Source organism: Pan troglodytes, chromosome 13 (genome assembly GCF_028858775.2).
Source record: "Pan troglodytes isolate AG18354 chromosome 13, NHGRI_mPanTro3-v2.0_pri, whole genome shotgun sequence".
NCBI lineage: Eukaryota > Metazoa > Chordata > Mammalia > Primates > Hominidae > Pan > Pan troglodytes.
Genome location: NC_072411.2, coordinates 88522707 through 88548078, shown reverse-complemented (window position 1 = coordinate 88548078; position 25372 = coordinate 88522707). Strand labels below are relative to the sequence as shown.

Below are 25372 nucleotides of genomic sequence, written 5' to 3'. Positions count from 1 at the left end.
ATCCGCCTGCCTTGGCCTCCCAAAGTGCTGGGATTACAGGTGTGAGCCACCATGCCTGGCCAGATCATTGAGTCTTAACCTTAATACGCAAATAAAGAAACTAAGATTCAGAGATTTAAAAATCATATAATTTATCGGAGGCAGAAATGAGATTAGGGTCCAGCTCACCTGACATTTTAGTGCTGTTATCTTAGTTGCCTTAAAATCCATTTATATTCGCAAATAACAAAAGCAACATATTATTTGAAAATACAAAACATAACAATAAAAAAGGTGTAGCTAGTACTAAATATGTCATTAGCAAATTGTGTCCATTTTAAATGTATTATCACCCTAATTTTTCAGGGGCTCTTAGTGCCAAAGACCCTCAGCCCAAAGTTTTCTGGTGAATTTGTTTATACTTACATTAGTATGTACTATTTTAACACCATGAATCTCAACAAACAATTCTTAAGCATTACTTGATTCAACTGCAGGTGATATTTAATTTGGTTGATGTTGTATCAATTCAGAAGTTACTCTTTTATATAACATCTCCTAAAGTCTCTTTTTGGAAGCTTAGTATTTGTGTTATTAAACTCATTGTAGTACTGTCAAGTACTCTAGATGCTTCTGTAGTAAATATTAAGAAAACATGCCTATGTGATACTATAACAGGTATTTAAAATCCTCAAGCTAGAAATGTTAAATTTTTCATAGAAAAACTTAAAAAAAGGCCCATATTTGGATTTTAATGTATGATGGTCTTTATTTACAACTTTATTGGCAAAAAAGAAAAGGGAAAACTTTTAAACAATTTAACACAGGGCATTGTAGCTGATCCTGTCAGATAAAAGAAGTTCCATTTTAAATGTCCATCTAATTGTCCAAAGATACACAATACTGAATCTGCATACGCAGTTTCCTTTATGAAGTACAGTGCTCATGTTTTAGGCAGTCTTCTAAACATACAAATACAGAGGAAATTAAATCACTCATTAAAAACTGTGTCAAATGAAGGGTATTTTAAATATAAGTTTGTTGTTTCTGGTAACAGCACATGCCCAAATGAAAACCAAAAGATGGAAAGGCAGATACACTTCTTACTTGGGTGGACAGTTACAACATCAATCATTTTCTGCAATGACCATTATATTTTCAATTTATCATGAACTACTCTGAACTTACTATGAGATGTAGCCAAAGTCAGAAGAGAAGACGTAGGGACAAGATGCCTTTTTTGCAGGAGGTTAACTCCTCCAGAATCAGCATAGGAAATAAACATCCTGTTGATTCTAGGTGGAAAGAAATTAATGTAGTCAATTTCAACTCGTGCTGAGCTGACTTAATTTTTTCAGCGATGTGTTTGGTGTCATTCTTCTAAATCAAGTGTATTTAATTCTTCTTCTAGTTCATCCAAATCCTCTCCAGTGAAAAGATTTTCATCAACAGGAACAGCATCAATGGCTCCATTTTCCGGTCCCTCCCTCTCGTTGTCCTCTTCCAAGTCACTTCTTTCACCATTTTCAGCCCTACCTCCAGAAGCTTCACTTAATTTGTTTTCTAAATATAAAAACTGGAATCAGTAAGGCGTAGGAGGAGAAAACACCATTCCACATTAGCAATAGACAACATAGACTGATACTACACTTCCTCTTTTCCTTTTCTCCATGAAAGCCATTTCCCTAGAATTACTCCAGCAAGAACTGATCATTCTTTTCTGAGCTTATCTGTGCCAATTATCTATACCTACTATAAAATACTGTTTTTCACTGTAGCCATTTGACTACTTAATGGTTTATACATTTGAGGGCAGGATCAATCTTCTACACCTCTGTGTTCCCTACATGACCTAGCAATTAGATTTTAAATAGTCAATTTCCATATAATATTTTATTTGACTAAATGGTTATGGAAACCAAAAAAATGTTTGTAATATAAGCAGCTACTTGGCTTTTGGTTTTGCAAATAGTATTTAAATCATGCTGTTGTAATGCTGTGATTGTGACAGCAGAAAATCTTCATCATGTAATCAAATTGTTAAAAAAAAACATAGTGCTATACAGCTACTTTTTCTTATAGGTTATAAATAACTGAGAGAAAAAAAATGCTGCCTTTTCTTGTTCAATGCCATTGACAATTACACAGACATTTTTTAACAGCCTAATTTAGATTTTAGTTATTTCAAACATCTCTGATGACAAAGTCTTGGGAATTTTATAATCTCTGAATTATTTGCAGTTGTGCCTATTGTCACCAAAGTCCCTACTTCTACAAAGAGCAAGTCAATCTGAATACTGGCAAGATAGTGGTTTGCTAACACTCTCAGATCTTGGGAGGGCAAGCTGGTTTTTCAAGTTACAGCTTGTGTGCTTTTATTGTAAAAATAATGTTCAGCCTTTTCTGTCTCAGCTTTTGCCTTAATGGGCATTTCTTCTGCCGTTTTCTCCCAGAGCAAGCATGCCAAACTTTTACCCCTTTCTTCAAGTACCTAACTCAAGGCACAATTAGACATAAATTATACCAACAATCCTAGACAGCCTTCCCTCCATTCTCATACCTAACTCATTATTTATACTTTCATGTATTGCTTCTATAACTAATCTTTTATCATCAACTTTTCCTCCTTACCAGATCCTCTTCCTCTGAGCTACAGACACATTTAGGTTTTCCATATCCTAAAAAGCCCTTCCCATGACCATGTCTTCCCTCTAAACATTAAGAGAGAGAGGACTGTATTCATTTTTCTTCTCACCGTTATCATTGCAGTCTCAATGAAACTGGCACCCTATTCCTATAACCAATTACAACTAATAACTTATTTATATTCTTTTTCATCCTACTTGCTTCTTTGGAAACTTGTTTCTTGATTTTTCTCTGACCTTCTCAATGTCTTTCCTAAGCATTTCTTCTTTTACCTACCCCAAAACACTGATGTTCTGCAGGGTGTTCATGTCTAAACAATATCCTAGACAGTGCACTTTTGATAATCAAAAAATCTCAAACTCATGAGGTCCCGAAGTGAACTCATTGACTTTAACTCCAAGCTCATTTTTGTCTCCTTCTAGTTTCCATTAATGATTTTAATATACACGCAGCTGCTCATGTCTACAGCCTTTCACTATTTATTACTGCTTTTATTTATGGTCAAACCACACATTTATGTTACCAATCTGGTACCTGCACACATCTAAGTTTGCCAAGCCTGGTATAACCCCCTTTAGATAACTTTCTAGTTCTTAAAATTAGGCAAAAGTTAGCATACTTACCATCTTTATCTGAAGTATATGTGCTGAATCTTTCAAGACTGGCTACGGTAATACCTGTTTCATCTACATCTCTTGGGATGTACAGGCTTAAATCTATGTCATTTACACTCACTGAATCATCAACCTTTAACAACATATAGAAAAGAAAGTTGTTACAAATAAGAACAGTTTTCTTTTACTCCTGACATTTATCTTAATGAGCCAAAATTATCACTGATCCAAGTGAAAACAAAAGACCAATTACTGGCCAGGTGTGGAGGCTCACACCTGTAATCCCAACACTTTGGGAGGTCGAGGTGGAGGATCACCTGGGCTTAGGAGTTTGAGACCAGCCTGAGCAACAAAGCCAGACCTTGTCTCTATAAAAAACAAAAACAAAAGATCTATTTTCAAAATTATTTTTTCTAAACTTCTTTTAAAAAGAATAGCAAGGTGGTATATGAAACTTCTTCCTCTGCCATCACATTTTTATATATAGAGTTACAATTTTTTTCTTTCAACCCAGAGGCCAGAATTTTGTAAGTACACAAAAAATGAACAGTAAGTTATCTGTTATTACTAAATCTGTCAACAACCAAATGACTGTGCTATTGTCTCATGCTCCCTACACTGCAGTTTTAAATTAGTGCACTTGTCCCATAACTTTTAAGCATAAAATATTAACCAAAAAATAACTCTCTCTTTTAGAGGGAGGACAAAACATACTTTTTACAGGTAATACATATAGCACTCAACCACATACTAGGCACTGTCCTAAGCTGTATAAAGAACTAGTAATTCATGAACTCGTTTAATTCTCACAAACTATGATGTAGAGATAATCATTATGTCCATATTAGATGAGGGTGGAGGCCTAGATTAATTTCCCATGGTTGGAGTAAGGATTTGAACCCAGGCACTGTGGCTCTGATGTTGGTGGCTCTTAACCATGTTGTGGTATTTTCTATTGTTTCTTTCAATTAACATAAGGAGATGAGGCACAAAGCTTCCTCTTACCTCATCACCACCTGTTCCCTGGGTGTAGCGGGTATCATCTGCTTCCTCATCATCATCATTGACCAGTTCAGGACGAAATTCAAACACTTCACGACCACTGATCTATTGAGACACACAAATATATCAACTCAGGACAAAAATCTAAACATTCCTTGTCACTGATGAAATAGGGACAAAATCTTGCATGACACAGAAATTGAAAATGGAAGAATAAAGAATCAGTTTGGGTGAGCCTGAGACATACCACTAGTGCTTTCCCTGCTTTGAAGTCAGCTTTCCTTCTTTCCATATCTTGTTCAAGTTTATCAATCTTTTCTTGTCTTTTCCTTTTCTTCCAGGCAAGAAAAGATTCTAGAGTGATTTTGGTAACATTTGGACCTAGGGCAGAACGCTGCAATGGTAAAGAATTAATTTTTTTTCCACAGAAGTCACCTCAAATAGTGCTTAGTTGCAGTTATCTCTTAATGTGATTAATTCCTTGCCCATGACTATCCTGAAGATATTACATTGGAATAAGCTAATTTATGTATTTTTTTACTTTACGTGGCAATGAGCAAAATGAGTATCCAGAGATACAAACACTAAAAATATATTATTCTGAGCTAGATTTCTTCTCAACATTGAAGATGAGTAACTTGTCATAAGAAATTGTTTTAACATGAATCAATTGCTGAAAATAATAAATATATTATAAAAAGCACCATAACAATATCCAAGTTTCATTTGTGTTCCTGAGGAGATGAGAAATAAAACTAAACAAACAAACAAACACCTACTCCTCAGGGCCAATAATCAAATAATAAATATATAGAACAAAAAATTTGCTGAACACTTGCCAGGTATTAAATGCTTTACACACACTATGCACTGATCCCCACAAATAAGTGAACAAAGGGTAATGGGGAATTTACCAAAGATGAATAGCTAACAAGTGTCAGAACCAGTATACAAACCATCTCAAATATACCTGATTCTGAAGTCTACATTTTCTATTATAGTGTGTTATATCCTGAGTGAGACACTAAATAATAAGGCAAAATGGATATAGTTTTTAATATGCAACCCTAAATCTAATGTTTCTAATAATCTCAAAATTTTCATAGAATAAAACTGTGTTTTGTACGGAGCCAAAGACAAGTAGCTGAATATCCTCTTCAGACTCATTCCCTTCTATAAGCAGAGTGAGTGTTTTGAGTCCAGAGCTGATAAAACATATAATTTAAAAACTAGAGTGTTGTCTTCTTCCATACGTATGCTAATAACTAATATACTAGTGAAAAAAGATATCAGGGCGAAAAATCTAAAACTACAAAAATTCAACCAATCTGAGAACTAAGCATTTTTAGTAACTCAATCTTACAGAAATAATTTGATAAGCCAGTAGCTAGTACTTAAAAGACTGTTTCACAATCCTAAAATTAATGTCATGATTGGCTAATGTTTATGGCTAGGTTAACATTTTACACATACAAGAATAATTAAAGTAGGGCAACTTTGGGAATAGATCACAATATTTTTTTTTCCTTTCATAAAAGGCTATTGCCCCCAAGTGGTAAGTATTAGAATTTCACAATAAATACTGCTTTCAGTTTTTATGGTAGGAAAAGGATACCAGTTACCTCTCTCTCAATTAGATCTTCTAATGAAATTTCATCTTCTTTCTCTTCTTTCTTTTTATCTTTTTTCAACACAAATCCAGGAGGAAGTGCATGACGATACATGCAAATATCACCCCCTCCAGGGCATACCCAAAACCAGCCATACTTGTTGTTTTCAATAGCTTCCAGGAAATGCTTGCACACCTATAGAGACAATATTATTCACAAGCGGTGGCTCAGTGTAGGCCATTTCCAAGGTAAATGCCTGAGTATATGGAACAAGTATATACACAAGTACGTTCTATTACACAAGTACATTCTATTCATTTCTGCACATAAGGGTGCTCTGTCTAGCCTCTATTCTGTGCAGAAATGCAACAGAGGTTTATCTTAAACTACGTAGAACAACGGCAAATTCCCTTAAAGGGGAATCTATACAAAGTTTTCATTTGTTCTAAATTCTAAATCATACGAAAATGGCTTACTTGTTTCAGTTACCCTTTGTAAATGTACGCCCCCGAATCAGAATATACAATTAGCTATAAAAAATAAAATCAGGCCGGGCGTTGTGGCTTACACCTATAATCCCAGCACTTTGGGAGGCCGAGGCGGGCGGATCACCTGCTGAGGTCAGGAGTTCAAGACCAGCCTGGCTAACATGGTGAACCTCCACTTCTACTAAAAATACAAAAAATTAGCTGGCCGTGGTGGCACAGGCCTGTAACCCCAGCTACTTGGGAGGCTGACGCAGGAGAATCTCTTGAACCCGGAAAGCAGAGGTTGCAGTGAGCTAAGATTGCGCCACTGCACTCCAGCTTGGGCAACAAGAGCAAAACTCCGCCTCAAAAATAAAATAAATAGAATAAATGATTTTCTTTGGTTTGATCTTTCCTAAATAAAAACAAATCGCAAGCAGTATACAGGAGCAAGGTACAAAAGGAACACAAAGAGAGTGACCCTTCACAACATGGATAGAAGATACAATTGTATTTAAGCCTCAAGTATTAAGCTTTGCAAGTAAGAGAAAATTAACAAACAGTATCTGCCCCCAAAACCAAACATAACAGATGTGTATGAATGTAGTATTTAGAATTATTCTAGCACAGCAAGACTTTTTACTGTAACTTCACTATGAATATAGACATAAATGCAAAGTTTGAGACATCAAGAACCAATTTTTAAAGGTACATTTCCTGGAATTAGAGCCACTACCTACCAAAAATTCATTTTGGAATTCATATGTAGAAATATTTTAAACCTTAAAATTTAAAAATCTATCCCTATGAAAACTAAATACATTATTAAGTGGGTTAGTTTAACAGGCCTCCTTCCACTCTGTGCAAAAAAATAGGGATTTTTGTCTGGATATGTAATTTTGTTTATCCATATTTGAGAACGTTCACCTCAGAAAATGGCATTTAAAGGACTTCAGTAACATAGTTTTATTCTTGTTCAGCTATTTCTGAACAAGAATCTATAAAATCTAACTTGTAAATTCCAAAAATAAAGCTTCGTGTACCTTATCTTGATGAAATCAAATTTTCCAGTAACTTACAGAATAATCTAATAGAAAATAGCAGCAAATACCTTGCCACATAATTCTCCCTAATGATAAATATCACAGCAACTCAATTCAAGAAAAGGACATACTATTTGAGTTTTTGGTTTTTTCTTTTCCGCCTCACCGTGCTTCTTGTTCACTACTTCTTCCAGCTTTTTCTCATCCCAATTATCCATAGTATCTAAATAAAGAAATGAAGATTAAATACTGTAATCTTATCTACTACTCCCACAACACATATCTCCTTAGACACTAATGCTGTGTTATAAGACTCATGGCTTAACACATTTTTCTTTTTCTTTTTGTTGAGACGGGGTCTCACTGTTGCTCAGGATGGAGTGTGATGGCATGATCACGGCCTACTGAAGCCCTAACCTCCCTCAATCAGCCTTGATTGACTGAGCTCGATCAATTCCTCCTGCCTCAGCCTCCCAAGTAGCTGGGTCTACAGGTATGCAACACAATGCCTGGCTAATTTTTCTATTTTTTTGTAGAGATGGGGTCTCATTATGTTGCCTATGCTGGTCTTGAACTCTTGGGCTCAAGTGATTCTTCCTGCCTTGGCCTCCCAAAGTGCTGGGATTATAGGCATGAGCCACTGCTCCTGGCCTCACGGTTTTCTTAAAACACCAAAGGCAGAAATAAATAGTTTTAAGATTATTCACCAAGGCCGGAGCAGTGGCTCACGCCTGTAATCCCAGCACTTTGAGAGGCCAGCGTGGGCGGATCACGAAGTCAGGAGATCAAGACCATCCTGGCCAACATGGTGAAACCCCATCTCTACTAAAAATACAAAAATGAGCTGGGCGTGGCAGCACGACCCTGTAGACCCAGCTACTTGGGAGGCTGAGGCAGGAGAATTGCTTGAACCTGGGAGATGGAGACTGCAGTGAGCTGAGATCGTGCCACTGCACTCCAGTCTGGGCGACAGAGCCAAGACTCCGTCTCAAAAAAAAAAAAGAAAATTATTCACCAAAGCTTCCTAAGTACTTTGGACAAATGAGCAGGTAGTACTGAAGGAAAGGGTGACAGACAATTCCAAAATAAATCACTGTTTTTTAAAGTATCTTCATTTACTTAAAGGGCATATTATGGTAATTTTCAGATTTTATAAAAAATAATAAACCCAATTAATTATTTTTTATAAACAGTCTATTAAGATTGAAATGTTCTTCAATTTAATAAATATCTTAGTAGCAAACTGAAAGTATTAAACATTTATTTTTAAGAGAGTGTTTTTAAAAAAATTACCTTTTTCAAGTTCTTCATCTCTTGCATCAATGTAAACACTTCGCTTTTCACATTTTCTCTCCAGAGTCAAGTCATGGGAGAACTTACACTTATCTCCTTTAGTACACTGTCCTTGCTTGAAGAATGCACATACTACAGACTTGGGATCTGCACCTATGTCAAATGGCATATGGTATTTGTATTATAATCTGCCAGGCTGTAAAGTATAGATTCTACCTGAAATATGATAAATTTTGGTTAACTTATTTTCCATTCACTGATGTGAGAGGAAAACGGCACTTATGGGTGATTAGCAAGACATTTCTTTAAAGTTCTTTTTGTAGCATTTATGTCTACTTTTGTTTCTTTTATTCTGACTATGAAAGGTGGCAGAGAGTGGGAAACCAAACAAGAACATAGGCTATTTCACAGGCTTTGTCTAGTTGATGTCAATAGGGCAAGAGGCAAAAAGGAGGCCAGGCATGGTGGCTCACACCTGTAATTCCAGCACTCTGGGAGGCCAAGGCAGACAGATAACGAGGTCAGGAGATCGAGCCCATCCTGGCCAACATGATGAAATCCCGTCTCTATTAAAAATACAAAAACTAGCTGGGCGTGGTAGTGCGTGCCTGTAATCCCAGCTACTCGGGAGGCTGAGGCAGGACAATGGCTTGAACCAGACAGTCGGAGGTTGCAGTGAGCTGAGATGGTGCCACTGCACTCCAGCCTGGTGACAGAGCAACAATCCATCTCAAAAAAAAACAAAAACAAAAACAAAAAAAAGGCAAAAAAGAAATGAACATACATGACAGAACAGTGCCCAAAACTTGGGACGTACAGTTTATTCAACTATGGCTTTGCTTACCTACTACCAAAGACTGAATGTTATAAATCAATTAGCAGTCTATTAAATTACTAATTTTGCCTTAAGTGTGGGGTGCATGGCTGCAGTTCAGCTGTACAATGACACAGATGTGAACATATACAGAGGAATCATAAGCAACCCACTGACATAGGTAATTTTGATGGAGTAACATTTTCATTGCAGACACAACTGTCTCATTATCTAAAGAAAATAAACATCAAAATAAATAGTTTTTAGCATAAACTACATTTGATAAAAAATCACACTTCTGAAATTTTAAGTTTACCTTTACTTATTTTTTGAGCAGCAACTACAGGTTTGAACAGCTCATTTAGCTCCTGCAATTCTTTCTTCTTGTCATCCTTCTTCAATTTCTTTTCAGCTTCACTCTGTGCTACCTATAATATTCCCAGGTTTAAAATGTAAATTTGATTGTTTACAAAACTGTTTTTACTACAAAGTTAGCATTACCATAACAAGACACTTGCATATTTATAGTCCTTACCTTTTAACATCAGTGTTATAATGGCCTTACAGAGTCTATTCAATGTTGTGGTTAAACTATTAAACAAAATTGTAATGATGGTACCATGCCTAGTTAAAAGCAAAAGCTTACAGCAACAAGCATTTATTAAGCATTTACTACATGCTCAGCATTTTTAGCAAATAGTTTTCACCTGCAATATTCTTCTGTGAAAACAACCCACTCCCCAGAAACGTACAGGTTCATTTTGAAGATGAGACAAGCAAACATCCTGAAATGTACAGTCCCACATGATAATGAATTATACCACCCCAAAAACCTATATAGTGCCCTCATGGAAAAACACTGGGTTAGGTCAATGTAGGATATTAAACAAAACAATTCAAAACAAAACATGACATATAACATAGTTCCAGGCACACGATTTACATACCTAATATGATTAGAGGATTCATCCAAACATTTATATGTCAGGTCCTATGTTAGATGACAGAGAATACAATGAAAAGACAAAGATGCTTATTTAAAGAAGCTCAGAATCTAGCAGGATGACAGACATGTCAACAACTGTAACATAGTACATAGTGCTCTGGGAACAAAGAATGCCCATATACCTGAGAAAATTAAATTGAGCCAATAACCTTATGGATGAGTTTTTCTTGATGGGCAAGAAAAGAAATACAGAAAGAGCCAGCCAATGCAAAGTTACAGGGACTAGAGGAATAAAGTATGAGAAACATCAGTAAGATGCTTAGATTGTATCAGTAGCTTGAACAGAGTTCAACTCAACTGGTTAAAGTAACCCAATAACAAGGTCAGGTCACATTTTATAAAATATCAAGAGGGCAAGTTTTGTGGAGGATGGATTGGGAATCCAAGAATAAAGGCAAGAGGCTGCTGCAACTGCTGTACACAATAAAACACAAGAGCTTAAAATGAGCATTACTGGTGAGGATGGAGAAAAGGAGACAGAGCTGATAGGACTGACTGAACATGAAGTATAAAGGGGGAGGAATCTAGGATTATCATGTATATGGTTAGTGCTGTTAAACAAGACAGGGAATACAGGAGGAACAGGTTTCAGGGTAAGAGGTGAAGATGAGCTTAGTTTTAGACATATAGAGTGCAAGATGCTTACAAAGCATCTGGGTGGAGCTCTTTTGAAGGCAGATAGACATGCATATTGATTCCACTGAAATCAGAGAGGGTCTGCTTTGAGATAAAGACTTTAGAAATAGCAGCTTACAGGTAACAATTAAAACTTTGGGTGTATGGTACTTAAGGAGAGCATAAAAAAGTGGCAAGAGTAAAGGACACTTCCTTGAAGAAAATCAACATAAAATGGGACAAAAGAACCTAAAAAGTCCAATAAAAAGACCTAGAAACATCAAAGAAGCAGGTAGAAAACCAGGACAAAATGTGTTCAAGAAAGAGGAAATTTTAGGAAAGGAATGGCCAAATGCTATAATTAGGTCAAAGACATCCCAAATCCTGAATGTGACTCTATATGGTGGATGTGTTTAAACAGAAAAAATGTTTTGAAAGAAAAAATTTAAGTCGCTTAATTTTTAATAGAAGTATCCTTTGCTCATCAGGCCCATCTCAAACATTTGTGGGGCAATGTTTGAGCAAGAATACAATGGAGGTCTACAAGCCATTTATCTAAATATTTAAAATTAGAAATCAAGTTCATGATGAATAAAATATGGTCTGTAACCCTACTCGACAAATATACCTTATGACCTGGAAGGACAGGTTCAAATTTAAAATGCTCAGACTCCATGGAGTTCCACACTGAAGCATGGCAGCAACACAAGAGTTAGCCCTGGGCTCTTTTTTCTCCTCTTCCCACCCCATTTCATTCCATTTTGGGTGTAGGGGGAGGTAAAGGTGCAAGAAGGAAGGAAAGGGTATGGATGCAGGCTCTGTTCAAACCCTTAGCGTACACTGTTCTCTTGGCTACCTCAGACATATTGGTAGCACAATGGACAGAGATGGGCATGGTGGAGAGGCCTTTGTAGGCAGATAAACCAGGGTCAGACTGTTGTAGGAAGAGATGTTGCAAAATCTGGGTGGGTACATCCCCTTGGCTTCAGTGACTCCTTACCTGAGGGGAGACAGCAGTCTGGAGAAGACACATGTATCGCAGGGCCTAGACCAGGATACCCCCTGTCCAGCTCTAAGAGCAGCACTACTGCTCATTTCCGATGTTATATATGATGGGTAGGTACCCCATGTTCACAGATAAGTCCAGTTATCCACGCAAGTATCAAAAATATAGTATTAAATATACTATCAAAGCTAACTACCAGCACACACATTTCATAACTTTCCCAGGTTTATGAATTCTGATATCACCACTCAAAACACTTCCCACTAGAAGAAAAAGTTGGGGAAGAGGAAGCAGGATTGAAAAAGGGGCTAAGTGAAGAAAGTGAGTTCTTCTTACATATTGATATCTATATTCACCAGAAAATTTACATTATTTTCTTATTTAACCACCAGAAGAATCCAACAAAGAATAACTGCACTTCCACAGTACAGATAAAGACCAGGGTTGCTATTTAAGGATCATGTAACAAAAAAGATAGGAAGATTCACACCCAAGTCTATCTCACTGCAAGGTCTCAGCTGATCTGCCCGCCTCGGCCTCTCAAAGTGCTGGGATTACAGGCGTGAGCTCTAAACATTAATTTTTATTAAACCGGGCTATTAAGTTAGCAGTTTGGAAGAGCAATAGTTTTAGATTCTAGAATCAAGCTGGGAAAATGGATGTGAAAGGAAAGTGTTGGGTCACTGATTTGCAGACAGCATGAGCAAGAGAAATTTACTTATCTCACAAATACATATTAGCAGATTTTTAAAAAATCTGTAAACACATGAGAAACTCTTTCTTCTCTCCTACATTACAAAAATGTGTTTCCAGAAGTTAATGAAAAGGAGATAAAAATGGTGGAAAAATGTACTTTAAAAATAAAGATCCATGTCTATGAAATCTTTACAAGTGAGAGGTCTAAAGAACCTGAAAAAAAAAGGGGCTACATTTTTTTCAAATGAGTTGCCAATGGATAAACTCATTTTAAAATTCGTATGAAAGAATAAATGCCTAAGAACAACCAGGAAAAATAGAAAAGGTATACCATTTTGGGGAAAAGACTTGCCTTGAGACTTTAATGTACAGTCAAGCACAGAATTAATGACATTTAGGTCAATGAGGGACCACATATGACAGTAATCCTGTAAGGTTATAATACCATATTTTTACTCTATCTTTTCTATGTTCAGACACAAATCATTACTAATGTGTTACAACTGCCTACAGTATTCAGTACAGTAACATGCTGTATAAGTTAGAAGCCTTGGATCAATAGGCTATACCATATAGCCTAGGTGTGTAGTAGGCTGTAATATCTAGGTTTGTGTAAGTACACTCTATGATATTTGCACAATGACTAAATCGCCTAATGACACATTTCTCAGATTGTATCCACATCACTCAACAATGTATGACTATGACTGTAGGATAATAGTGGTATTTCAGTTGGATAAATGATGCTGGTGTAAGCAGCTATCCATTTAAAAAACAAACTTCGTCTGGGCATGGTGGCTCACGTGTGTAATCCTAGCACTTTGGGAGGCCAAGGCAGGCGGATTGTGAGGCCACCCTGGGTGACATGGCGAAATCCCGTCTCTACAAAAAATACAAAAATTAGCTAGGTGTGGTGTCATGCGCCTGTAGTCCCAGCTACTTAGGAGGATGAGGCGGGTGGATGGCTTGAACCCAGGAGGCAGAGGCCGCAGTGAGCCAAGATCACACCATTGTATTCCTGCCTGGGCAACAGAGTGAGAACTTTAAGATATATAAAATAAATTCATATGACATAGACTATAAAAATAAAATAATTACAAATGATCTAGGAAAAACATGCAGAATCCAGTGGAAGGGGAGACCTTATAACCATATTTTTAAAAAGCTAGCAACGTATCTAGCAATATTAAACTCTATATATACATGTAAGTTAAAAATTGGTGCATGGCAAAACATAACTGAAATATCACCAATTATCTGCAATGCAGACAAAAAGGTATCTCATAAATTGACAAGAAAAAGACAACCAATAAAGCAAATAATTTCAATAGGGAAGTCATAGAAGTGCAAACCCAAACAGCTAACAAGTATACAAAAGATACTCTCCAGTAGCGAGGGAAACAATGTAACAATAAGATATCACTTTATACTTATCAGATTGTAACACATTAAAAAGAACTTTAGTATCTATTGCTCATGTACTACAAATGAAAATGTGAAGTACTACAGCCTCTATGGAAAGTGATCTGGCAAATTTATAATGTTAAAATTAGAAATCCATTTCCCTTGATCTGGAGTCTGTTACCAGCTAATTTATGCCACAGAAATAAAAGCATAAACACATGTAAGAACTCCTGTATTTCTTCTACAGGTGGTCTTAATGTCAGAAAGCTGGAAACAAAGTGATCACTTATGAACAGTGAAATGGATGAATATAACACACCTGTACTGTAGAACGGCATGCAATCATTATTAGAATAAATGAGAGTTATATCAAAATGGCTTGGACAATATCCAAGAGGTACTGCTGCTAAGGAAGGCCAAGGTGCAAAAACATTTCAAGTAGGATTCTGTTTTGAAATACAATTATATAATAATACCAGACATTTTATCTGAAACAGAGGCTATATTAATATTACATTTATAAAAAGATATGGAAATTTAAATTACTTACCTGACGTGGATTTTGTTGACCAAATTTAACTTGATGTGTGACAGCCTTGATAAACTTCTGTTGCTTTGCTCCTTTCTTATTCTTCAAACCGAAAGTTTTGTCCTACATGAGAAAGAGCACAGAAATATCTTAGCAATTTATGTTACCATATATATCCTCCAATGATATCTAAAAATCATTATTTTTATTGATAATTATTCTTTACTAATATAAAAACATGCAAAACACTAAACATCAAGTCAAGGCAATATATGACCTTAAATCATCACCCAGATTCTTTACAATTCAATATGTACTCACCATTATCATCATTAAACCTGTTATTCTATGAAGCTTTTTAAATTTTATTATTTTTATATATATTTTTTATTATACTTTAAGTTCTAGGGTACATGTGTACAACGTGCAGGTTTGTTACATATGTATACATGTGCCATGTTGGTGTGCTGCACCCATTAACTCGTCATTTACATTAGGTATATCTCCTAATGCTATCCCTCCCCTCCGCCACCCCACAACAGGCCCCGGTGTGTGATGTTCCCCTTCCTGTGTCCAAGTGTTCTCATTGTTCGATTCCCACCTATGAGTGAGAACATGCGGTGTTTGGTTTTTTGTCCTTGCGATAGTTTGCTGAGAATGATGGTTTCCAGTTTCTATGAAGCTTTTTCTAAAGCATATTTTGGATATCAGTTCTATGGGATGTGCAAAGTTCTTATACTGGGATAAGAAGTCCTGTAGTTAAATACATTTAGGAAAATGCTTGATTAAAAGGATTCTTAATTCTTAGGCACAAGGTATCTTACAGCCCTTATCAGAGGGAATATAATATGCAGCACCTCCAAATCTTCCTTTGTAGCAGAATCCATTTTTACTCAGAGTATCTTGAGAGGTTATACGATACTGAACACATTTTTGGGACTACTACATAAGAAGAGGAAGATACATTCAGTTCTGGACTGGTTTTTTAGTCAATAAATGTTATCCTCTCAAAAACAATTAAATTTAATAAAGAAATCAAACTACTGAAATGTATACATTCCTAGTTATTGCTAAGATGGAAATACTACAAGTATGTAAACTAAAAGCAACATTTTCTTTAAATCTGGAATATTAATACAGTAACTTGGTAATATTCAATATAACAGCAGCTATCACTTATGGAATGCTCATTATGTGCTAAGCACTAATGGTGATCCTTGGCTATCTACTCATATTTAGCAAGTATGCAGTATGGGGTCGGGGGGAGAAAAACATTAAAAAAAATAAGTATGCAGTACAAAAACATATAGAAGCCATTGCACAAGTATGAGCAAGCGTGTGTGTGGAGGGGAGCAGTGGTCTGTAGTGGGCTGAATTTTGGAATGTCCCCCAAAATTCAAGTCCACCTGACCATAAATTTGACTTTATTTGGACGTAGGTCTTCACAGATGTAATGAGTTAAGATGACATCATACTAGATTAAGGTAGGCCCTAGATCCAATAACTGGTGCCTTAATAAGGACCACACAGGCACAAAGTGAAGGAAATGTGAACAGACAGACAGAGTGACACTGCTATATAAGCCAAAGAATGCCAAGGATTGACAGATGCCACCAGAAACTAGGAAAAGGCAAGGAAGAATTCTTCCCTACAGTCTTCAGAGGGAGGGAGCATGGCCCTGCTGACACTAATTTCAGACTTCTAGCCTCCAGATCTCTGAGAGAATAAATTTCTGTTGTTTTAAGTGACCCAGTTTGTAGTCATGTTACAGCAGTCCTAAGAAACTCATACAGCAGGCTTGACTAGTGAGCTTCTCCCTAAGGTGAATGTGTGACAAGCCTGACAAGAAACCAAATGCTAATATCTGAAATATTTTTTCTGGGTCTTTTCTGGTTCTCTGGAGAAAGATCCTCCAGCTGGGAGGGCAATAAGTCTAACTGTAAACAAGAGAAAAGAGCAGGTAGAAGGGGTCTCAGTTTACTGTACAGACTTATTAGCTTCCATTTTCAGGCTCACATCCCACCTCCTCTGTGCTTAGTGTTCCAGAAGCAGAGAGGCCTGTTCTCTGCCACCTCCCACCTCCAAGAAGACCCCTCCTGTTTCTTGCAGAGGTAGTCACCTGGCTGAGCTGTAGTAGATAAGAATTATTAATTACTCCTAACACTTTTAACTTCTAGTTTTCAGCCTCTTGCCTTCTGTATTACCTAGTGCTTCCCATTGTTGAGTTTTTTTTTTTTTTTTCATAATTTTGCAGAGGAAATGCACTTGCTTCTTACAGGCACACTCCTAGACAGGCACTCAGACATAACCGCTCTGCTCTAAGTCAGTTACCAACTCATCCATCTACTGCCAATCTTCATATGTTGAGGTCCAAGATTACAGATGTCTTCTAATTTCAAAATAGAATTTGTATTTCTTTCTCATTCTCTTGTTTATGGGTGGTTTTAGAGAGGAAGAAGAGGCAAAAAGGTCTTCTCAAAGTAATCTGAGACCCTCTGAGTGGCATTTAGTATGAAACAAGTGGCCATTTTATAGCCTTTATTTTGCTATTATTTCTAAGGGAAAGGAAAAGTAATAATGAGTAGAAAGAATAATAGATACAAAATACCACCACGTGGACAAGCTAGAAAAAGAAAACAATAGTACTGAAACAATTAGTATTTAAAAACATCCAACATGACATAATGTTTACAGCAACCTCAAAATCAGTAAAAGATCTTTCAATACTCTTAAGACAAAAAAGTACAGAGGGTTTTGCTTCTAAATGGTTATCTCTCATTGGGAAATATCTCTTTATTCATGACATCTATATCCATATACCAAAACTTTGCTTTCCTCTACTTAAATGCTTGTTTCATGATTTAACATCCCAACATGGTATTATACAAAATTCTACATGAATTTTCTACAGCCTATGTGTATGAAAAAAGGTAAGAAGCACAAACAAGCTGGATGTTTCTGCACTGAGCCTTTTACGGATGGCTTCCCTTGCTTCTATAAAGAAAGTTTAACACTCAATTCAATTTGAAGAAAGATGGTCAACATAATGTGATACATACAGATGAACACAGTGCAGCAACTAAGTATAAAATGCCATACTTTTCCTTTACAAAAAGTGAGCTCTCACGGGAGGGAGAGGAGGCTCTAGAAAAAAATATGATCAGGATTAAACAGCATCTACAGGTGCTCTGCCAGAGAAAATAAACTGCGGTTCAACCCGTGCTCCATCTGTAACTACAGAGAAGAAACAATGAATAAATAAGGCCAAATAGCAAAGCAGATACTGCCAGATAGACTTAGGAAAGAAAAATGTCCCCTAAGGGGACCTGGCCAGTAAGAAAAGAAAGCACTCACAATGGCAGTTTCTGGTAAAGGTGTATAAACTCCCGATCCCAGAAGAAGAAAAAAAAAAATCAGGTTTCATTACACTGCTCTGGCACATAAATAACCAGTTTAAAGAGATAATAAGTGAGTTGTGTTCACCTCTAAGTTAGAGCTCAGAAATTAACATTTTTCCACAGAGAAAGGGGACACTTATTTATCTAGTATTCACTAAACATAAACATAACCCCTGAATATATACTTTATTGAATCCTCTCAACAATTCTATGATACACAGAAACTCAGAAATGATAAATTCATTTGAAGTTAAGTCATTAATAAGGGGCTGGCTGTATAGTGCAAAGATTTAGAAGCATAAACTCTGGAGCCAGACTGCCCAAATGTTAATCCCAAACAGAGCTGGGTAAATTACCCTCTTTGCCACAGTTTCTTATTTGTAAAGTGAGTCTCACTTAGGGTTGTTGTGAAAGTTAAAAGATTTACCTCAGAGAGACAGTGGTGGACAGCAAGGACTCCAGAGGCAGACTTCCTGTGTTAGAATCCCTGGCACAGTTACTTGCCAGGTTAGTAAACTTGGGCAAGTTATTTAATATCTATGCCTGTTTTCAAAACTGCAAAAAGGGTAATAATACATATCCCACTGAGAGAATCAAAGGAGCTAGTATATTTATCACTTGTAGTTGGCTTGTCTCTCTTCTCTCCTTCTCCCCAAAACACTGAGAACCTTGTCTGGGCCAGTAAATGTTAACTATTAAGTGACAGATGATATTTGAACCTAGGTATATTTGACTCCAAGCAAATTCCTTCTACAGTTTTTAATAAACCACTTCCCAGAGAAACCTCATTAAGTTATTGGGCTGGTTGGTGCGCAATAAGCTTTCTAAATATCACACTGCAGATCTGAGATACCAATAGCACCTCTTGAAAACAGAATGATTTGCAATTTGGAGAAGTTCAAAAAGGCTTCTTCCTGAGTTTAGGACAGAGCCCTACCTAAAGATTAACCTGAATTACAAGGTAGAAAAAAAGGAGGTTACAGTCAACCCCAAACCACAGTTAAAATAAAACTAGGAGAATAATGGTCCTCATTGGATTAATAAGGTCCCAAAAGTTAACATGATAGTAAAGGAACTGCGTGTTTATGTGTGTTTCAGAAGACAACTTGGGACATGAATACAGAGGAGTCTAGAAAGAAAAGGATGACTTCCTGAGGCTCCAAGAGCCTTAACACTCAGTAAATTCCAGGCTTCACTTAAAACTTCCCTCCCATCCGTACGTAATCCCATTCCTTTTACGGGCCAGCCTCCACTGCTTAAATAAGATGTTTGGAAAAAGGGAAGTAGCGGAAGGGCAGGTCAACACTGAATAGTGCTCCAAGATAATGGAGTCTACCCTCTTGGGACATTCGGGTAGGCAGAAGCTGTCACGGTTTTCCCTCATTAGTTTTCTCCCAAATGCACTAATGTATTCTTGTTGTCCACCCATGCAATATATATTATGCAACTGGTTAATCCAGCTTCAAGTAATCAACATTTGATTTTGGCTATTGGTAGCTGTTCTACACTGGCAACCAATTTCTCTTGCTCCATCTTTCACGACACCTGGATCCTGTCTCTATAGGTCCCTATTACTATTTCCTTGCTGATACAAGTTCTTAGCTGGGTATCTTTTATTTGCTTGCCCTAAGTCCAAGATTATTTCCCTCTTTCCATATTCAAACTTTCTATTGCTCAATACTGACTCCATTTGTCACTAAATTTTAGTTGTAAGAAAGAAAATGGTATATGCCATTTCGGACTAATGTGTTAATTTCTAACAGAACCATAATCCTGTTTGACATATTCATTTCGGAAAGTATTAATACAAATGAATTCATAAAGTTTTGGGGCATTTGAAGAGGCAAATAAAAAAATGGAGGCAATATTAAAAAATGGGCAGGAACTAAGCACTGTACAGACTGTGCAGATCAGTCTGATGTCCCCTAGTTTTTATTTATAATACACTATCAAAATAGGCAATAACAATAGCTGCCATTTACTGAATATATACACCATATGGCAGGCACTTTACATGTATTATCTCATTTAACTCAAGGGAACTAGCTGCATTTTGCAGATGAGAATTGCATTCCAGCTAGATTTTATAACTTGTCTAAAACTATAGAGCTAGTAATTTGAAACATGGGACTCAAACCCAGGTCTCTGACTCCAAAGCTAGTGCTCCTTTCATTAAATTATGCTATCTGATGTCTCTTTTACTTCCTTAGAGTTCCCAAAACCTGCATGTCGATTTTTCCACAGTGAGGGTCCATAGAGGTGGCAGCAGAACAGGTACAGAAGAGGAAAGAGGTAGGTAGGACAACCATTATTTTCAAGTCTATTGAAACGTGCTGCTTAAAAATACATGTTTTAGTTAACTATTAATTTTGAGCAATTTAGAATTTCAGGTCATACAGCTATAAAACCTCCCAAAGTTAACCAGATTCTGAAATAAGTATCAGTCTTTATATGTCAAAATAGACTATAAAAAAGTAGTATTTCCCCCTCCAAAATTATAACAGTCACAGAGATCAATTATCTTCTTGGAATAGTCACTGAGACATGCTAGGCTTTTAGGGAAGTTTAAAAAAAAAGTTGCCTATATAATGAAGCAGACTATATCATTTCCTAACCAGGCTGAATAACAGAATAGTCTCTATAAATCTAATTTCACGAATGCTGTAACTTAACACTACAACTCAAAATATTGTTGTACCTCTCCAGTAGTAGCAAATATCAATGTTGCACATGAGTCTGACAAACTTTATTGCAGTATTTTTTTGAAAAAGCTCATCAGGTCCCTGGACCAGAACATAAAAGAACATTTAGATTACAAGATGTCAGGCTAGGAGGACCTTCTTAAAGGCAAGTGGACACATTTCAAAGGAAACAAACTATGATCACTGAGAAACAAATGGAATATTTGAACATCTTGTTCACTAAGACCCCATACCCAAACCTCAGTCTTCAGAAAGAAATGGCCTCAAAGACATACATCCAACGGTACTGCAGGTTAGGTTAAAGAATGATAGCACAAAACACAAGAAAGCAAAATGCAAGCATATTCAGCAAAAGCAAGAAGCTCAACAACTGCAATTAACTGAGGGTGTAGTCAAGACCAGTCCTTCCCAGAGAAATATAGACACACCACCCAGATCCCCTAATGATGCCTATCCTGTAGCTCTAATGTATACAGATGATTGGACACTCTCATGCCAACTCAGCGTATGCCCCAAGGTTAAGGTCCCTACAGATGACTCCATTAGCCACAAAATAATCCATTCTGGCTGCCGAGATTTTAACAAACACCGCCTCTAACCCATTTTGGAATCCTAAGTTTGTTTTTCAAGCGTCAATTATAACGTCTTTTGGTTCCTCCAAGTAGAGAGAGACACTAAACACAAAAGGTGACATATTGTAATGGTTCCCATACAAGAGAATACTTTTCAGCAATAAGGAGCATACTAGAAATATACACAACATGCATGGATCTCAAAAACACTGCATGGTGTGAAAGCAAGAAGAAGGACACAAAGGCTACCTACTGTATAATTTATATGAGTTCCTAGAGTGGTAAAAACTAATCTATCCTGTCAAAAAAATTAGTGGCTGCACGTGTGGAAAGAATTAAATAGAAAGAGGCACAAAACAAATTTAGTGGGGTGATAGAAATGTTTCAAGTCTCAATTAGGGTGGCAGCTACCTGGGTGAATAAATTCCTCAAAACACATAGAACTATACATCTAGAACCTGTACATTTTATTTTACATAAGTTATACCTCAACAAAAAATAAATTAAAAAATAATATATATTAAATGTAGAAAACACAAAATCGGGCTTAATTTCACCACTTTGTTGTTGTTAATATTTTTAGTTAAAAAGTGTAGTTGTCTTATTTTGCATTTTTCTTTGGAGATACCTTCATTATTGAAACTAAAATTAATTTCTGTTTAGCTAAAAAATAATTTCGTCACAAGATGACTAGAATCATAACATGCATCATTTTAAAAGTTGATGGATACTATAAACAACTTTCACACATAATTCCTTAAAATAATACTAGTCCTAATTAAAAATAAAACAATTAGATATAGAGAAAGCTCTACAATGCATGAAGTATAATTTAAATTGTCTAAATTATTACATAACATTTAATTTCAATGGGAGTTTTACTTCGTATCAGGGTCCAATCTCGAGGAAAACGACATCCCTAAAATGTCCTTGGTTTTCATAAAAGTGAATGCCATCCGATCAGCAACCCCTGAAATTTACCTAAGTGCCACGAATCCAGATTGTTCAAATAAGGTAATAGAAAACACAGATGTGAAGGTAATATTTTGTTTTTAAGTGTCTGGCTATAGTACTTCATGACAGTTTTAAACTGTACAAATTAGCAATAAGAATACCAGTTCTCCTCCAAAGTTGGAACCTGGCCAAGGATAGCAAAATTCTTAAGCATTTTCTTAAATCCAATGAGCAGACTTTACACCTTATGCGGTAAAATGGTCATGGCTTTTTCTAATTATATCCAAAGTACAAGAGGTCCTATTTAATTATGAGGAGGATTAATAGCAGAAATCGAGGGAAGAAATATCTCGTTGGGGTCTGTATGGTATGTTTATGTAATGTCAAATATGGTTCATCTTTTAAGGAAACTCAATTCAGTTGTTGGAAAACAAGTGCACAACATGTAAGAACGTCAATAGCGTTCCTTGGCCATTAAAGGGCTACAGGCTCAATGTGTTAAACGAATATATATACACACACATATATACACATATACACACACATAGATGTATACATATATACACGCACACACACACACATATATATCTCAAACTGGGTTACGGGACTTCACACAATTAGTGACACTGAAACCTAATCTCTTTTAAGGCGTTATCCTATTTAATCCACTTCAGAATGTAAGTACCAAGCTCTGCGTTCAAGACCCTGGGTTGTGACGGAAAGTCCTTCCATTCTTTATGGGACTTTAAACAGTTCAGAGGTGGATCGAAAAAGCCACCAAGTCGTAATTTGTTGGTTCAAAAGAACTAACAGTACCATCCCTGTGTGACGGGTAAAGAAATAACGAACACAAAGACTCGTCATGAGTCGGTCTTCCAGAAAGACGCTGGCCCGAGACCGTTCAGCGTATTTCTTCACACATAACCCTGGAAAATCTCCTCAATTCTGAGAGGACTAGCGAAGGATAAAACCCTGTGCCAGGCCCGAGGGGTCATTTCGCACCCGGGTGCATGGGTGGGTGAACATGGGCGTGTGGGCGGAGAGGCAAAGCCCAGGTGCGGGGGCGCCAGCAGCGTCACTATAGTAATAAGAGACAGCTAGCGTCATCAGGGGCTGGAGAAGGGGCAGTGGGCCACACAGGCCTAAGGGAGGAACACGTGGCCCGAGGAAGCGAGCCGGCTCCCAGGGAAGCCCGAAGCGGGGAAGTGGCTTTCCGGAGGGCTCGCGGCGTGAGTGGGGGAGGGGTGGGTACTCACTTCGATAATCTTCTCCTTCTTTTTTTGCTCCGCCTTTTTGCTGCCCCCGGCCTGAGCCTGTTTCTTGGGGGGCATTGCGGAGACAGATGACACCGGCCAGGCTTATGCGCAGCTGAATACCGTCAGGGGTTCTGGCCCTGAGGTAGGACGAGGAGGAAGACCGGGGCCTCACTCGCTGCACCGCACGGAAAGCGAGTCGCTCATTGGCCCCGCAAACGCGGCCTTTGCGACAGGTCGATGTCGCAGAGCATAGTGGGTAGCGAGGAGCGGCTCCCGGAAGCGGAGCTGCGCGTGCGCGCCCACTGCGTCCCACTAGGAGGGGGCAGGGACGGGACGTGGGAAAATGACTACGCGTCACCCGTGGTGTCGCGCATCCGATAGGCCCTTTCCAGATGGCAAAAGGCCTGAGGATGAATCTGGGCGAGCTGGTTGAGTCCATGCGTTTGTGCTTCCTCTCAGTCCACTTTCGCTTACGATGGGGCGACTCTTGTCCATCGTCGCCTCACCTGGAAACTTTTCCTGCCGGGCCAGTTAATGGTCCCCTGTACCATCCCCATCCTGAGTGACTACTAAGCAGCCGCAGCGACTCGGGGTTGCTCCGTGACCACGTTACTCGGTTAACCTTCTTGTTCCCTGGAGAGGCGGAGCTGAATGGCCCGTGAGTGTAGCGTGCTTCAGATTCCTGCGAAGGATTATTTAAAAAATGGAAAAAGTTAACTTTCATTTGCAGGGTCCCTTTCATTTGAAGAGCATCTGAGATGGCGTCCCAGATAAGGAGGCACTTGAACTCCTTAGAAGTACTGTATTATTTTGAGACTTTAGGAGAGTGCCTAGGTGATTCCTAAAAATTCCTTTATAACGTGAAAGTAACCAAACTTAGTTTGAACTTAGTTTAAGTGCTTGGTAGCTCCAGAAATTCCTTGGCACATTACCCACACTATTTCATTTAGTTATCACAACGACACTTAGGTGGGAGTTGTTACTGTTTTCGTTTTATAGATGAAGCAGAGAAAGGAAGAAAGATGCCCAAAGTTATGTTAAGGACAGAGCCAGCAATTGTAATCTTGGCAGTCCGGCTTCAGCCTATATGCCTATTACCTAACATTACAAACTTAGATCCTGTTTGAAAAGGTACTTGAATGATGAATGGGACCCATTGATATTTGTACAAACGAAAATACTATTTTTTAAAAATGTACAATGCTTAGCTGTTATTTTTTAAAATGATTATTGTTTAAACTATTTCTGTTAAGAAGCATTGTGGAACCAAGAATCATCTTTATAGATAAAAGTTTTTTTATCTTTTTCATTAATTTGAATAGGGAGAAAACGATAAGCCCCCCTACTTAGTCAAATTGATTATTTGCTTAGTAATTTTCTACGTAAGATAATGTCAAGGAACCCCAAGTATGTTTTGTGTGTGTATGTGTGTGTGTAGAAGAAGTGTGATAGCTACTAAAAAGAATTGTGTCGAGAATGGCAGGTGTATGTTGACACACTTTTTTTCATTTGGGCCCATATTGCCAGGTTAATGGGCTCCCCCCCTTTTACATATTTTCATCTTTATTTTTTGTAATTGTCATAGTTCTTGTCAGAGGATGGAGGGATGCAGCCAGCCCCCTCTTTACTCAGTATTATTATCCATTTGATTATTTGGGGATCGTCTCCTTTGAGACTTTGTTTGCATATGGAATGTAGTTGTCTTAACTTCCTACTTTTAGTGCCCCAAAGACACCCTTTGGGCCTTTGATTTTGAGTAATTTTAC

At 37.5% G+C, this 25372-nt stretch overlaps 1 protein-coding gene across 2 annotated transcripts; it reads right to left on the bottom strand.

Moving 5' to 3' along the window:
• Nucleotides 1–722: 722 nt before the first annotated feature.
• Nucleotides 723–24177, bottom strand: ZC3H15 (zinc finger CCCH-type containing 15). Of its 2 annotated transcripts, XM_515965.8 has the most exons (10): nucleotides 23607–24177; nucleotides 14746–14847; nucleotides 9785–9896; nucleotides 8655–8807; nucleotides 7493–7584; nucleotides 5864–6046; nucleotides 4489–4635; nucleotides 4245–4346; nucleotides 3249–3372; nucleotides 723–1542 (listed from the first exon to the last, which is right to left on the bottom strand). In XM_515965.8, exons 1-10 carry the CDS (start codon nucleotides 23679–23681, stop codon nucleotides 1352–1354), a joined length of 1281 nt encoding a protein of 426 aa, XP_515965.2. In that variant the 5' UTR covers nucleotides 23682–24177; the 3' UTR covers nucleotides 723–1351. The 2 variants fall into 2 exon arrangements, with proteins under 2 accessions (XP_515965.2, XP_054535942.1); XM_054679967.2 differs by lacking the exon at nucleotides 4489–4635 and having other exon boundaries at nucleotides 23607–23745.
• Between the last annotated feature and the right edge of the window lie 1195 nt (nucleotides 24178–25372).

Coding starts and splice junctions, on each gene's coding strand:
- ZC3H15 (XM_515965.8), bottom strand. CDS start 23,681: ATGCCCCCCAAGAAACAGGCTCAGGCCGGGGGCAGCAAAAAGGCGGAG. Junction 7,585..8,654: donor AGATGAAGAACTTGAAAAAG/GTAATTTTTTTA, acceptor TTCTTTATTTAG/ATACTATGGATAATTGGGAT. Junction 6,047..7,492: donor AAAAACCAAAAACTCAAATA/GTATGTCCTTTT, acceptor TTGTCTCTATAG/GTGTGCAAGCATTTCCTGGA.